Here is a 15216-nt window from a genome sequence, read left to right as displayed (position 1 = left end):
AAGAACTGAGGTATACTTCAGTAGTTTCTAATTAGTCTTACCATATCAAAAGGGAGCTACCACTACATAAATTTTGGTAATTTCAAAATTTATTTGGTCCAGTGAAAAAAATTTCATTGCAGATAGATTTTCATTTCCTTCATAATCCATTTACCTCGAAATGATGAAGGTTCTTGAAGAGCGTTACTTGCCAATCTAGCTGGTCCACAGAATACCAATATAGTGACGGGTGTCACTGCTGAACAACATCGAATATTAGCTATTCTATGGGCCCTGGTCATTTCATCATAAATAAGCCAATCTGTAGGTAGTGCCTGAATCGCTGCAGCCTGACCATTGGCTGGAGGAATCTATTAGAAAAATGGATTGAAGAATTGTTAACTGTATGTCACCTAGTTTACCGGCAATACTTTTAAAATGTAAAAAGTCCCTCAATGAAACAGATGAGGTGTATTAATACTCAAGCAAAAACTAAAGCACGTCCTTGTTCATACAGCTAGTAGTCCTCATTACCTAACACACTACCTCTTCCAACTCTAAGATTCCATCAAAAATTTGTTCCAATGTTGAATTAGACATAGGTAACTAATTTCTTAAAGCAGGCTGGTATTTGGAGCATTTTTGGTTGATCTTCAACTATGTAAATTAGATCAGTTTGACTTCAAGGCCTAAGACAGTATTAAAAATGTTTTACCTTTTTATACTGAGGCTGACTGAGAACTGAAGTGGGATGAAACCGAACTTTTTTCTCCTTTGGCCCTGTCAGTACTACATTCTCTCTGTCCACATGGACTACATTAGGATACATGCCTGCCACCAATGCAGCTTTAACGACAGCCCAGTTCTCGGAATTTGTGTTAACATCTCGAATGTCACCACCGCCTCGTGCTCTAACAAAACCTAGAAGGAGGAAAAAAACCACACCAACTTTTTCTTTTGTGCAAAATATACTTTTAAACGTATGCATTTTTTACAAAAAGTGTATAGCCCATGTAAGTTTAGGGATATTCAAATTCCAGAGCAATTAATAAAATCTCCTCTGGTAAATTTAAGATACAGATTAAATATTCTAATAAAGTTTAGGTTTGTTCACTGGGGATGTGGGACTCTTAAAAAAAATACACACTCTTGCTATAAAGTTCTTCATAAGTTGCGATCAGAAATGTACTAAAATTTAAAAAAAGAAATGCACTAAAGTCACAGCTGAAAATTTAAAAAAATACACACTCTTGTTTTTTATAAAGTTCTTCTTAAGCTGCTGTGAGAAATGTACTAAAATTTAAAAAAAGAAATGTACTAAAGTCACAGCTGAAAATCTAAACCACTCTTCTAACTGGTACTAATAACACTGTGGTTATGACAGACAAATTCTGGAGTGAAGTAAATATATTCTTGCTTGAATTTCCAAAGCCCTTCACATTTCCTGATATTTACAACAACTCGAAATCCTTTGGCTCGCTCCTTATATTAACACTTTAGCTAATCTATGAATCCAGGCTCTGGTAGTCTTTGGCTATTTTTTCAATGTACCATGCTACTCAAAAGGAAATTTAAAGATACAATTCTAAATTGACATAGCAATACTGGCATTCTCTTTAAAAAAAAAAAAAATTAAGTACCTTCAAGTGATTACTAGTTGTTTTATGTTCCACAAACATGAAGACCAGCATTCAGATCAACCTACTTACATTTTTTAACTTCTATTTCACAGAGCTAAATTATCGTTTATTAACAGTGATAAAACAGAGCTACATTATCTACAATGATCTTTGCCAACAAATAGACTACAAATTGCTCACTGCCTACAGTATCAAAAGGTGTTCATAGATTTCTCAGCTACAGGCCTCCACAATATCATTTTTTAAATCAACAAACTCTGAGATCACATAGGAGTCTACAACACAGTTCATAAATACAAGATCTACAACAATGTGAAAACATCATAAAAATAATGTAAAATGGCATCAGTTAACACTACAAATACTACGAGGTATAGGTAGGGTACTCTCAGTGGTCTAAATAAGTTCTCTGGGGAAAACATTACCTGATGCTCTAAGTTGACCAAGCAACTGAGTTCTCATACCAATGATTATTTCCATGGTAGCTTGCGAAAGAAAATTCTTTTCGCAAAAGGCTCGCTCCCACCCATCACTTCGTGCTTTCTGCCATGCCTACAAAAACATAATTATATAACGAGACACATTTACCAAACTCCTTAGTTAGGCAGCAAAGTAACTGAAAACCACTACATTAACCACTCAAGGTCAATTCTCCTTCTAATTATTTGATAAAATCTAGGACTTCATTAAAAAAAAAAAACTCAGGGCGCCTGGGTGACTCAGGTCAGTTATGCGTTGTCTTCAGTTCAGGTTGTGATTTCACAGTTGGTGGGTTCAAGCCCCACATCAGGCTCTGTGCTGACAGCTTGGAGCCTGAAGTCTGCTTCAGATTCTGTGTCTCCCTCTCTCTCTGCCTCTCCCTGCCTTGTGCTCTCTCTCTCTCTCAAAATTAAATAAACATTTATAAATAAACAAACAAACAAAACTCAAAGATACAGAGAACAGATTGGTAGTTGCCAGAGGTGAGGGAGGAGAGGAAGTAAAATGGATGAAAGGAGTCAAAAGATACAAACTTCCAGTTACAAAATAAATTAAGTCCTGGGAAGGTAACTGTAGTACAGCATGGTAACTATAGTTAATAACACTGTATTGTATATTTGAAAGTTGATAAGAGAGATTTTTTTTGTCCACTTTTTTTTATTGAGGTATCACTGACATTTAACATTATACTCATTTCAGGTATACAAAATAGTGATCCAATATCCATATATTAATGTGAAATTATCACCACAATAAATCTAGTTAACATACCAGAGAGTATATCTTAAAAGTTATCATCACAAACAGAAAAAAATTTGTAACTATATGCAATGATAGATGTTAACTAGACTTACTGTGGAGATCATTTTGCAATGCATACAATTACAGTATCAATGTGTTTTACACCTAAAACTAATATGTCAATGACGTCTCAATTTTTTTTATTAAAAAAAATTGAGCGACCGACTTCAGCTCAGGTCATGATCTCGCAGTTTGTGAGTTCGAGCCCCGCGTCGGGCTCTGTGCTGACAGCTCAGAGCCTGGAGCCTGCCTCGGATTCTATGTCTTCCCCTCTCCCTACCCCTCCCCTGCTCACGCTCTGTGTCTCTCAGTCTCTCAATAATAAATAGACATTGAAAAAAAATTAAAAAATAAAAAAATAAAATTTTAAAATTAAATATAAAAAAATAAAATCTAAGACTTTATGATCAAATGAAATTTATCATTAATTTATACTCAAATACTACGAAAGTCACTGAGTTTATAAAATCCCAATGAGAACTACGTATCCTTTAACTTAAATGACCAGCTGTGTAAACATATTTAACTTTTCATATGTGTTTGCTAATTTTCTTCCACTGAAGTGTGGGAGGTTTTTAACTAAGCCATTATAAACACCACTTATATTTAAGGATTCTGCCACTCCAGTCCTCCAAAAATAAGCTCTATATCAACCTCTTAATCTATCTTTGAATGGGAAGTGGGATTTCTAGAAACCATCTATATGCAGTATAGGAAAACTTCTCTTTGAAAATGACTTTTATTGCTTTGGAATATAACTGAAAGACCAAAGCAGTAATTTATCCTTTCTGCTCTTGAAGGAGCTGGGGGGAAAGCAAAGAATACATAGGAATTCTACTCCAAATCTCCCTCTAATTATTATCTACTCAACAAATCTACTGTAAGACGTGGTATCTAATAGACTCAATAGCATTGCATTATCCATTGTTCAATAATGCTCACAAAATAGCTTGCCAGTGTTTTCTTTAAACCGTATATAGTGAAAAAATCGTCTATGCCTGGAAAAGAGTCACTTCTGCATAAACAAAATGAAATTTTTTTAATGTTTATTTTTTTTTTTTTAATTTTTTTTTTTTCAACGTTTATTTTATTTTTGGGACAGAGAGAGACAGAGCATGAACGGGGGAGGGGCAGAGAGAGAGGGAGACACAGAATCGGAAACAGGCTCCAGGCTCTGAGCCATCAGCCCAGAGCCCGACGCGGGGCTCGAACTCCCAGACTGCGAGATCGTGACCTGGCTGAAGTCGGACGCTTAACCGACTGCGCCACCCAGGCGCCCCTATTTTATTTTTGACAGAGAGAGAGAGACAGGGCACAGGCAGGGGAGGGGCAGACAGATAGGGGGACACAGGATCTGAAGCAGGCTCCAGGCTTTGAGCTGTCAGCACAGTGCCCGATGCAGGGCTCAAATTCACGAACGGTGAGATCAAACCTGAGCCGAAGTTGGCACTTAACCAAATAAGCCACCCAGGCGTCCCAACAAAATGAAATTTTTAAAAAATGTATAGTCATAGCCCATATTCAAGAGAATTTAAGGACGCCTTTTCAAGAAATAACATATTCTTCTCCACATATCTGAAATTCTAAATTACATATCATTTCCTTTCCTCAGAATCCTATTTTCCTTATCTTTTCTTTCTTATTTATCATGTTCATCAATTTCTCACTACTGTTATCTTAAAAAGTTTTAAATGATATTTAGATTTTATTTTATAAAATTAAGTTCTTAGCATCGTGTCTTGAGCACACAAGAAAAAGACATACTCTAAAAAAAAATCAACACAGAGATATTAAATTCAAGATAAGTTTCTTCCTCGGTTTGTTCTACATACTTTGAATAATATACATTAACTCTTTTTTTTTTTTAAGTTTACTTATTTATTGTGAGAGAGGGGGAGAGGCAGAGAGAGAATCCCAAGCAGGCTCCACACAGTGTGGAGCCCAATGTAGGCTCAAACGCACGAATTATGAGATCATGACCTGAGCCAAAATCAAGAGTCAGACACTCAATCGACTAAGTCAACCAGGCACCCCATAATATACATTGGTTCTCAACTAAAATTTGAGAGCATTCCCTGTCCAAGATATGATTAAAAGGAACTTGGATATTAAAAAATACATATAAGTAAATAAATATATACATACATATATTCCTACAGGGAGAAAACTGAGAAAATAAAAGAAAAAAATGTAGAGAAAAACAGTGATAATTTTAACACAAGGACAGCAGGAATGTATGTTTCTGAGCTATTTATAAAATGTGACTTTATAAGGAAAACAAAATTAATGGAGTCCTAGCTCTTTTTTAATTTGTTACACTTGCCCCAGAAGTGTGTTCAACCAGCAACATGTTCAGAAATGAAATGACAACAACGACCAGTACCTGGAATGCTCTGAGAAGTGCCATGTGGTCACTGAAAGTTCCTGCAGTGAAGCGTTTCCTACAGAGCATAGCTGCGCGCTTTTGAGAGGCCTGGGTTGGCAGTACAAAAGGGTCTCGATAGGCCAGGGTGCAGGCAATTGTAAGGATGGGGTCCAGACACTTTAACACGACAGCACACAGGACCATTTTTCCAAGATGTGGTTCTACGGGCAGGTCAGCCAAATGATACCCAAGCTCAGTGAGATCTTCCCACGCGTCCATTGCATCTATTGTCTAAATAAAAGCACACAAAACAGAATCTGGCAGGACCAAAATGTTTCATGATGTTTAATTGAACCGCATACTTAAAAATCATAAAGAAATAAAAATGTAAATTTTCTTTTGCCACATCTTATAGAAAACATCATTTGCTTCAAATATTTTATATAAAAAAAGATCTACATCAACTGTTTTACTGTAATTACCATGAGAGTATTATTCCAAAGTACATGCTTCTTTCAGATAATCTTTTTTTTTTTTTTAATTTTTTTTTTCAACGTTTATTTATTTTTGGGACAGAGAGACAGAGACAGACAGAGACAGACAGAGAGAGACAGAGAGAGACAGAGCATGAACGGGGGAGGGGCAGAGAGAGAGGGAGACACAGAATCAGAAAGAGGCTCCAGGCTCTGAGCCATCAGCCCAGAGCCTGACGCGGGGCTCGAACTCACGGACCGCGAGATCGTGACCTGGCTGAAGTCGGACGTTTAACCGACTGCGCCACCCAGGCGCCCCTCAGATAATCTTTTTAAGTACAAAAATCAGGCAAGATATATTCCCACTTTAAATTTCAAGTAAAATCAGTAAAGTGAAAACTATGAAGACACGAACCTTAAGCATGTGTACAGCATTTCTTACAATTAAAGCAGGTGGAGGTTCAGGAGCTTTCATTAGGAAATCGGCAATAGGACAATTAACTGGGGCTAACAGCTTAGTATGTAAACAAAGTTCCTGCAAATAAGAACAGCAAATAATGTTGAAATGCTGAAATTTATGGTGATTTTGTTTTTTAAAGAAATCATGGGAAACACAGTCCCCAAACCGACTAGTAGAGTCTCTGCTTAAAATGAACAGTAGAGGGAACCATGTCTTTCTATGAAAGACAGGCTCTAACCTTGCCCTAGGTGCTAGAACTTTAATATAATAAACACCCTCCATTACCTCCTATCAAGATTACCATTGCCCACACTGGCGATGTCTCCTCACACAGTTCTTATACATAACAGTAAGAGTTATTGTCCAGAAGTCTCTTTTTTTCCTTTACATTACATTCTAGAATCTTTTATCTGTTCAACAAAGTGCTTGCCAGGTGCTAGGGACTATGCAGCAAGTTGGGAGAAAAAGAAGATAGACAAGTGTCTGCCCTGGTGGATTTTTCATTGTGGGAAAAACAGAATAATGACACAATTAACTACTTAGTTACAATTTTTATAAATGCTGTGAAGGATACAGAGAACTAAAGAGGTAAAGGAAAATATTTAATCAAGTTCAGGAAAGGGCAGGAGGAGGCCATGGGAAGTCAAAGACAACATCTCTGGGGAACCAGCACTTAAACTTGGATGTAACGACTGAGTAGGAGGTAATTATCAAAGAAACAAGAGGGAGGATTCTAGGGAGAGCGGAGCACACAGAGGAAGCCCCTAATACAGAAACAAGGTGTGCTTGAGAAATTCGAACTACTGGTATGAGCAGAGAGAGAAGGAAAGACAAGATGTCAAAATTAAAACTAGAGACACAGGAAGGGCAGATAATTTAGGCTCCTGTTAAGAGTTTTGTATTTTATCCTAAGACCATAAGGCATGGAAAAGTGGGAAGTCATCCAGGTACATGAATACCAAAAACATGATCCAGTATCTCTGGAAATGTTTAGAAACCAAGATCCATCTCAGCACACCAGATAATCAAATTTATGTACTTCCGGTAGTTTTCCCTAGAAACTACAATGTCTGGCTATTCTGTGAAGTGAGAAGACCTAAAGCAAAACAATAAAGGCCAGGAAATCTCAGCAGACTCCCTTCTAAACTACCGTCGTAATCTCAGCATCTTAAACTGAGATTGTGGCATTATCTTTTGGACCTTAAATAATTTGTTTTCTAATCCTCAGTGAGAATGTGAAAGGTGAACACAATGTGGTCGTTAGACTTCTAAAATGTCGCATATAAAAAAAAGCATATTTATAAACTGTACCATAATTTAAATGCATTCAAGTAACTCTTTAAAATTTTAGAGGTTTATGGATTTTCTAGTATAGGAAAAAAATGTTAGGTACATAACCACCCTACATAATATACATTTTATAAGTTCGTTTTAGGAGTTGATTATTTAAAAGTCCAACTAGTATAAGTTAAAATGGTCCTTTCTCCTCTGTCACCCACAAAAATAGCCTCTAATTTAGAGTTTCATAAACTCCTACCTGTAATGGCATTCTCAAAAGTTCTGGAGTCTGAAATTCCAACATATTCTGGAATCGGAGTCTGCTGAACAGCCGGAAACAAATTCCAGGTCTACATCTCCCTGCCCTTAAAAGTGAAATAAAAAATTGAGATTCAAACAAGAAATGAAGACTATATCAAGGAAACTATACAAGCAGTGTGCTAAGGAGACAGAGCAATGGACCAGGGTCAGGACATCTGAGTGCAAATCCCTACTATGGTACTCCTCCCCTCTGAATCTTTCCAGAAGGCACTTTACCCATCTGGGATTCATTTACAAAAATTCATAAATGACACCTACCTGATAAGCCTTCTAAAGCAATGATTAAAAAAAATTTTTTTACGTAAGATACATAGGAGACTAAAAATAAAGAAAAAATACATGGTAATTTAAATTTCACCAGCTTTGTATATGTAAATGATGAATCACTGAATCCTACTGCTGAAACCAATATTGCACTGTATGTTAACTAACTAGAATTTAAATAAAAATTTGAAAAGAAAATAAATTTCATCAGCTTTACTGAACTGACACAAGCACTGTGCTCAGAGCTCAGTGCATATGCCGCTGTTTAGAATTGCACAAAGCAGGCATTAAACAGCTCCCAGGGAGTGGCATCCCCACCACCCTCCCCGTCACCGTACAGACTTGTATCATTTTCTGGGAAGCAGCAGAAAAATATCTCGAAGAAAAGCAGTCTCTTTTCATTTCACCCACAGTCATCATGTCCGCTAATGGCAAGGCTGAGTATGCTAAATGAGAGAGATACAGAAATATCCCTACCTTGGCAAAGCTCACAATCCAGACCCCCAAACATAACTAACACACTGTTGTAGTTACAAAGTTACAAAAAATTAGACTCTGGACCACTGCTTCCTTCATCAGTACTTTCCTCACTGTCAATGCATCCGCTTTCCCTCCTCTCCTGCCTCTTCTGAGATACCTCTGTCTTTTGCCAGTCCTTAAATGTTGATGTTCCTGTGAGGCTGGACCTCAGTCCTCTGCTCTCCTGCTCTACCCTCTCTCCCAAGGGGATCGTAATTATCCTCCTGACTTCAGTTTCCATCCACTGAGATCTCTTCATCCTAGCCCTACATTTACCCTTATGAAACCTTTTAGCCCCACTTAGGTTTTCCAGTCAAACTCAACACAACCAAAAGTTCATTCTTCTCCCCAACAGAACCACTATTCCCACTTTCCATGACGACGGCACCACCATCCACAAAATTTCTAAGACACCTGTATGACATCCTTGACTCCACAGTATTCCTTACCCCTTAGTATCTCCTGAATGAATTATCTACTTTATTTCTCCACTATCACAATCCACACTACTGTCATCTCTCCCTTACTTTAAATGCAAATATTAATGAAAGAGCCTCCTACTGGGTCCTCCTACCATCACTTTTGTCTGTACTGACTCATTCTTCAAAGAGCTAAAAGAATATGATCATTGGACCATCCTCTGGTTTATTAAGAAGACAGAAAACACAAAAGGGTCCTTAAGGACCTGTCCGCAACTTACCTCTTTCCGCTCTTTTCACCATTCTCCTCTAAACTAAACTCCACCCAAACAACTTTCTTGCTCACGCTTTTCTTTAGGCCTTTGCGTAAGCCTTGCCTCTGCTAGAAAAGCCTTCCCACAACATCTTTTTTTTTTAACATTTATTTATTTTTGACAGAGAGCCACAACACCTCTTTATTCATATTTATCTCAGATTCTACCTTAACTCCTCTAGAAGCATAATCCAGTTGTAGCACAAATCACATAGTATTATCATTGCTTACTTTACTGGATTCCAAGAAGAACTACACCATTCCCCCCACCTCAAACTCTACTCATCAGACTCTATTGATTATTGTATCCCTAACACTTGCACAGTAAAGGCTGTAAAAAAAAGGGGCGCCTGGGTGGCGCAGTCGGTTAAGCGTCCGACTTCAGCCAGGTCACGATCTCGTGGTCCGGGAGTTCGAGCCCCACGTCAGGCTCTGGGCTGATGGCTCGGAGCCTGGAGCCAGTTTCCGATTCTGTGTCTCCCTCTCTCTCTGCCCCTCCCCCGTTCATGCTCTGTCTCTCTCTGTCCCAAAAATAAATAAACGTTGAAAAAAAAAAAATTTAAAAAAAAAAAAAAAAATACCTGTTGAAAGAGATGACAAGAAAAATTTTTACAATTTCTGATTTTCATCCCTAATAATATACTATTAACAGCCTATAAACCTAGCTCAGTGTATCAAGCCACACCTTGTCATAAGAAAACAACTGATATGGTAATAGCAACAAGCCCTCAAGAACATCCTATGAAAGTATAAAGCACAGAAATAATGCATCCACCATCTTCAGCATATGAGGCACATCTTTAAAGTCAGTATCTGATGTTGTTCTATCAGTTAAAATGAAAGAAAAAAATCAGTCAAATGATTATCGAAAAATACAATACTTTTTTAATCTTTTTTTAAAAAGAAAAAGTAACGCAAGCATGTTATTTATTTATTAAAATAAGTAACCAAGCTACAAAGCAATAAAATGAAAATTAAATCTCAAGAGCCCCACAAACCCACCTTCTCAGAGTCAACAACTGTTTTTTTAATGTTTCTCTCAAACTTGACAATGCATTTGTGCCTAAATATATACTGGGGCGCCTGGGTGGCTCAGTCGGTTGAGCATCAGACTTCGGCTCAGATCATGATCTCACGGTTTGTGGGTTTGAGTCCCGTGTCGGGCTTTGTGCTGACAGCTCAGAGCCTGGAGCCTGCTTCGGATCCTGTGTCTCCCTTTCTCTTTACCCCTCCCCCACTCACACTCCATCTCTCTCACAAAAATAAACATTAAACTATATATACACATACATATATACATACACATATACATATTTAGCACAAGCAAATACTATTGGATGCACGTTCTACACTTTACTTTTTTCAATTAATAATATATTCTGAAAACCCATTCCACTATAAAAATACATACATCTACATCTTTCCTTTTAACACTTACCTAGTATACCATTGTGTGACTACAGCATAATTTATCTAACTACAATACTTCACTACTAATGGACACTACAATGTTCTCAGATTTTTCACTATTACAAACAATGCTGCAGAAAACATTCTTAAACACATCCCTGCACACAGTGCACAAGTATACTCAGGACAAATTATGAGAAGGTGAATCCAGTGGCAAAGGGTAGAAATGGATCGACAGTTTCAAACTGTCCTCTGAAGAAGTCACACCAATTTACACTCCCATCAGCAAACCATGAAAGCTTACTGGCCTATACTTTTGCCAACTCTGTTGTATGTACTGTTAAACATTTTCATCAATGACAATCCGGTGATAAGCAAAAAATATTACCTCACTAATTTACATTTCTTTTGGCATATATGAGGTGATATATGTGAGGTTCATGTATTGGTCTTCGTGAATTGATTTGGAAGGGGTTTTTTTGCAAAATACAGAAATTAGTCCTTTGTCCTATGTAGCAAATATTGAAGAGATTTTCCATTTAATTTTGTCTATGTTTCTCACATCTTCTGAGTATAGATTATACTAGGCAAAAAAATTTAAAATAAGCTGAATTCAACCTTTAAAAAAAAGTATATTTTAAAATGGATTGCTTTACAAAAATATAAAAATGAAGATTAACATGAAAATCTTAACATTTTATAGAAAGAATATATATTAAATATGTAATACATACCAAAATGTTTCCATTTTATAGGCAATTGAGTGAATGAATGTACATTACCTGCCTTTTCGTTGTATGGCACTAGCTTTGGAAATCCACACCATTTTTAACATTGTAACAAAATTCAGTGCATCAAAGGATTTCTGTAATTAAGTTTTCTTCATGTTAAAACTTTTATAAAAGGTGTTTAAGAAGAAACAGCAAGAAACATTATGAATATATTTTAACATGCCAAGTTTAATTTAAAGCCTCTTCGCCTGGGTGGGTCAGTCAGTTAAGCGCCCAACTTTAGCTCAGGTCATGATCTCGCAGTCTGTGAGTTCGAGCCCCGCCTCAGGGTCTGTGGCTGGCAGCTCAAAGCCTGGACCCTGCTTCAGATTCTGTGTCTCCCTCTCTCTCTCTGCCCCTCCCCTGCTGAGTGCATGCTCGCTCTCCGTCTCTCTCACTCTCAGAAATAAATAGGGGTGCCTGGGTGGCTCAGTCAGTTAAGCGACCCAACTTTGGCTCAGGTCATGATCTCACAGTTCATGGGTTCCAGCCCCATGTCAGGCTCTGTGCTGACAGCTCAGAGCCTGGAGCCTATTTTGGATTCTGTGTCTCCCTCTCTCCCTGCCCCTTCCCTGCTTGTGCTCTGTCTCTCAAAAATAAACACTAAAAAAAAAAAAAAAAAAAAAAAGAATTTTAAAAAGAACCATTATTCCCTCCATACATCCTCAAAGATTCTAAAGCAAAAATTCACTATAGAGAAATACTTTAAAACAGTGGATTCCTAACTAGAATATATACTTAATCATTCAGTGACTTACACTTTCCCTTTCATAGGATAACTATATAGAGCAATTACAAATGCATTCTCATAATAGTTTAATTATAGGATCTTTAGAAAAAATAGTACCAATAGTTTTTAATAAAATGTCACATTTGTCAATTTTGTATGTAAAATAACTTCTGACACTATCATCATATTCTTAACTATGGTTTACTTGATAAATGATACCTATAGGAATTAATTTCTAAATTATTCAAAATTCACTTGTTCAGCTTTAGCTAATTTCAGGGCAATAAAATCTGAATTTTTATGGACTCACCATTCAGACTTTTAAAGATAATATTCATCATTATCCTCTTATAAAAAAAACAAAATGTATTATCCCTTCTTTATAGTATCCAACTATAATGAAATGTCCAAATTTTATAATAAAATCTTGTGTTCTATAAGATATTCCTTAAAATTACTTTGAAAACATTATAAAGCAATTAATAAATTTTTTTCACATTAAAACATGATCATTTATATCCACTAGAACAGAGATGATTTGCTTTCCCCAACATAGATAGTATCGTTCCTTGAAAATCAACCACCTCTCACTTTCAACTCTTTCAGTAAAAGGACCTACCAAAGTTAAGGGCATTGAGAACTGCTGAGTATTCTAATGCTAAAGAAAATAAATGCTGTCTTTTATTTCTACTGGGTTGGCAGTAAATATTTTAGCCTTTGTAGAGAGTCTCTGTTGCAACTAATTCAAATCTGCCATCTGCAGTGTGAAAGCAGCCATAGTCAATAGGCAGAAGAGTGAACATGGCAGTGTTCCGATGGAATTTATTTTGATAAAAGCAGGTAATGGACCCATGTGTCCGCTATCATTTGCTGAACTTTAGTTTTGTCTGCTTCCTCTGAGTATGGTTCTCTCAAACTAAATATCTTTTGAGTATCTGCTACATGTGGAGCACCGGAGATTAAACATTGAACAGGAGGGACATGGTCCATGCCCACATGTAGAAGGAAAGCATACAAAATATGTAATCAAATTCCCACACCGTGACAAAATTTTCAGTGTAGCTAGCCAACCCTTTACTTTCTTCCTAATATTTAATCAGCAGAAGCTCATTTTTTTAATATAATTTGTTACACTAACTGGATCTTATATTCTGAACTGTTTAAAGTAAAATATTCACTTCAGAGAAATCAACGATTACTATGGTAAATTCAGGCAGAACCAGAGATTTTCCCACTAAAGTGAATTCTGCTTATAAAAGCATTTACTGGAATGTAACTTAATCTTCTTCATTTAAATAAAATACAATTCCTCCAACCTACCTCTTTCACCTTACCAGAATCAATAACAAAGACAACATCGTTGACTGTGATGCTGGTTTCAGCAATATTGGTGGAAAGGATCTGCAAAATGGAATGTTATGTTACAGTTAATACGAAAACAGGACCAATGACTAATAAAATGGACAAAAGAAGATGTTATAAAGCTTACAATTTTTCGAACACCAGCAGGCGGGTTTTTCAATACCTTCTTTTGATCAGATGTTTGCATATTTGAATGAAGCATAAAGACTTGATATCTGTTGACAATGAAAGGGGAAATACACTGTGGTACCTATCTGTTACTTAAAGCAGCAAATATAAAGCTTTAGCTTTTACCTGTGTGTGTTATCAGCAAACCGCTTGTCATCAAACAGGATGCGATCCCGCAGTCCAACAATTTCATCATATCCAGGCAGGAAAATTAATATTGCTCCTTGGAGAATAATAATGTTTTAAACAGTAAACCTCTGGTTTTACAAACCAGAACCAATCAACAGAACCATCTATAATGAACTCTACCACGTGTTTTTATGTACTAATAAACTGTGATACTTATGATGTTTAAGAGATTATTTATGCAATACTGACAATGGAATTACACAAAAATCTGTACACACAACATATTAATTTTGAAATCGAAGTATACACTCTTGTTCCAGTTATTTTAGACAGTAGTTATTTACCAGCATCGCAACCATGGCAGATATTGTATAGAAGGTGCATGATCAAATCCAAGTCTACTTTTTCATCATCAAAACTGTGATGATAAGCTTTCAGGAGCTCTCTGTCTTCTGCATTGAGGTCACTCCCATTTGTGTGTACCAGAGAACTTTCATCTAGATTTCCAAATTCTAGTGAAGCACTAGGAAAAAAAAGACAAAAACAACAACAACAAAAAAAAAAAACCACAAACTCAATTTTCATCAAAAAAGAGTAATCCTTTAAGGCCAACAATTCCCATGATATCCTTCTTCAAATTTTAAATACACCCTAAAGAGGGTAAGTGATACTTAATGTCCCAGCTACAATTCATGTTTTGGTTTACAGTACATTATCCAAAGTAAAATTTGTCAGTAAGTGATTTTTGAAAACACAATCTGAAGACATTTCTCCAAAGACAATATACGAATGGCCAATAAACACACTGAAAAGATGTTCAACATCATTAGTCATCAGAGAAATGAAAATCAAAACCACAATGAATACCACTTCACACTCACTAGGAGGACTACAATAAAAAAAAGACAAGAAAGTAAGTGTGGAGAGAGGGTGTGGAGAAACTGTAACCATCATACATTGCTGGTGAGAGCATAAAATGGTGAAGCCACTTTAAAAAAGAATATGGTGGTTCTTCAAAATGTTAAACACAGTGTGACCACACATCCCAGCAATTCCACTTCTACTGCTAGGTATATAAACAAGGCAAATGAAAATACATGTCCATATAAATATGTGTACACAAATGTTCATACCAGAATTATTGGTAAGAGTCAAAAAGTGGAAACCCAAATGTTCATCAATTGATGAATGGTTAAACAAATCGTGATGTATCCACAGAGTAGGTTATTAGTCAGAAAAAGAACACCTGCTACAACATGGATGAACCTTGGAACACATTATGCTAATGAAAGAAGCCAATCACAAAAAGACCAAGTATGATACCATTCCACTTAG

The 15216-nt window shown here is 36.5% G+C and overlaps 1 protein-coding gene across 3 annotated transcripts in view; it reads right to left on the bottom strand.

The window, feature by feature from the left end:
• YTHDC2 (YTH N6-methyladenosine RNA binding protein C2) overlaps positions 1 to 15216 on the bottom strand; it is a 71376-nt gene that overhangs the window by 24232 nt on the left and 31928 nt on the right. For all 3 annotated transcript variants that reach the window (XR_007152019.1, XM_047857783.1, XM_047857789.1), the window contains 11 exons: positions 14226 to 14404; positions 13879 to 13975; positions 13712 to 13799; positions 13543 to 13623; positions 11505 to 11587; positions 7736 to 7841; positions 6154 to 6273; positions 5284 to 5556; positions 2045 to 2171; positions 695 to 900; positions 155 to 350 (listed from right to left, as the gene is read on the bottom strand). Coding sequence is in view for 2 of the 3 variants with exons in the window: in XM_047857783.1 (XP_047713739.1) it covers positions 155 to 350; positions 695 to 900; positions 2045 to 2171; positions 5284 to 5556; positions 6154 to 6273; positions 7736 to 7841; positions 11505 to 11587; positions 13543 to 13623; positions 13712 to 13799; positions 13879 to 13975; positions 14226 to 14404 (1556 nt within the window). In the remaining variant the exon portion in view is untranslated. The remainder of the gene's footprint in view (positions 1 to 154; positions 351 to 694; positions 901 to 2044; positions 2172 to 5283; positions 5557 to 6153; positions 6274 to 7735; positions 7842 to 11504; positions 11588 to 13542; positions 13624 to 13711; positions 13800 to 13878; positions 13976 to 14225; positions 14405 to 15216) is intronic.

Source organism: Prionailurus viverrinus, chromosome A1 (assembly GCF_022837055.1).
Source record: "Prionailurus viverrinus isolate Anna chromosome A1, UM_Priviv_1.0, whole genome shotgun sequence".
NCBI lineage: Eukaryota > Metazoa > Chordata > Mammalia > Carnivora > Felidae > Prionailurus > Prionailurus viverrinus.
Note: the sequence above shows the minus strand (reverse complement) of the source record. Positions and strands in the feature narration are given on the sequence as shown.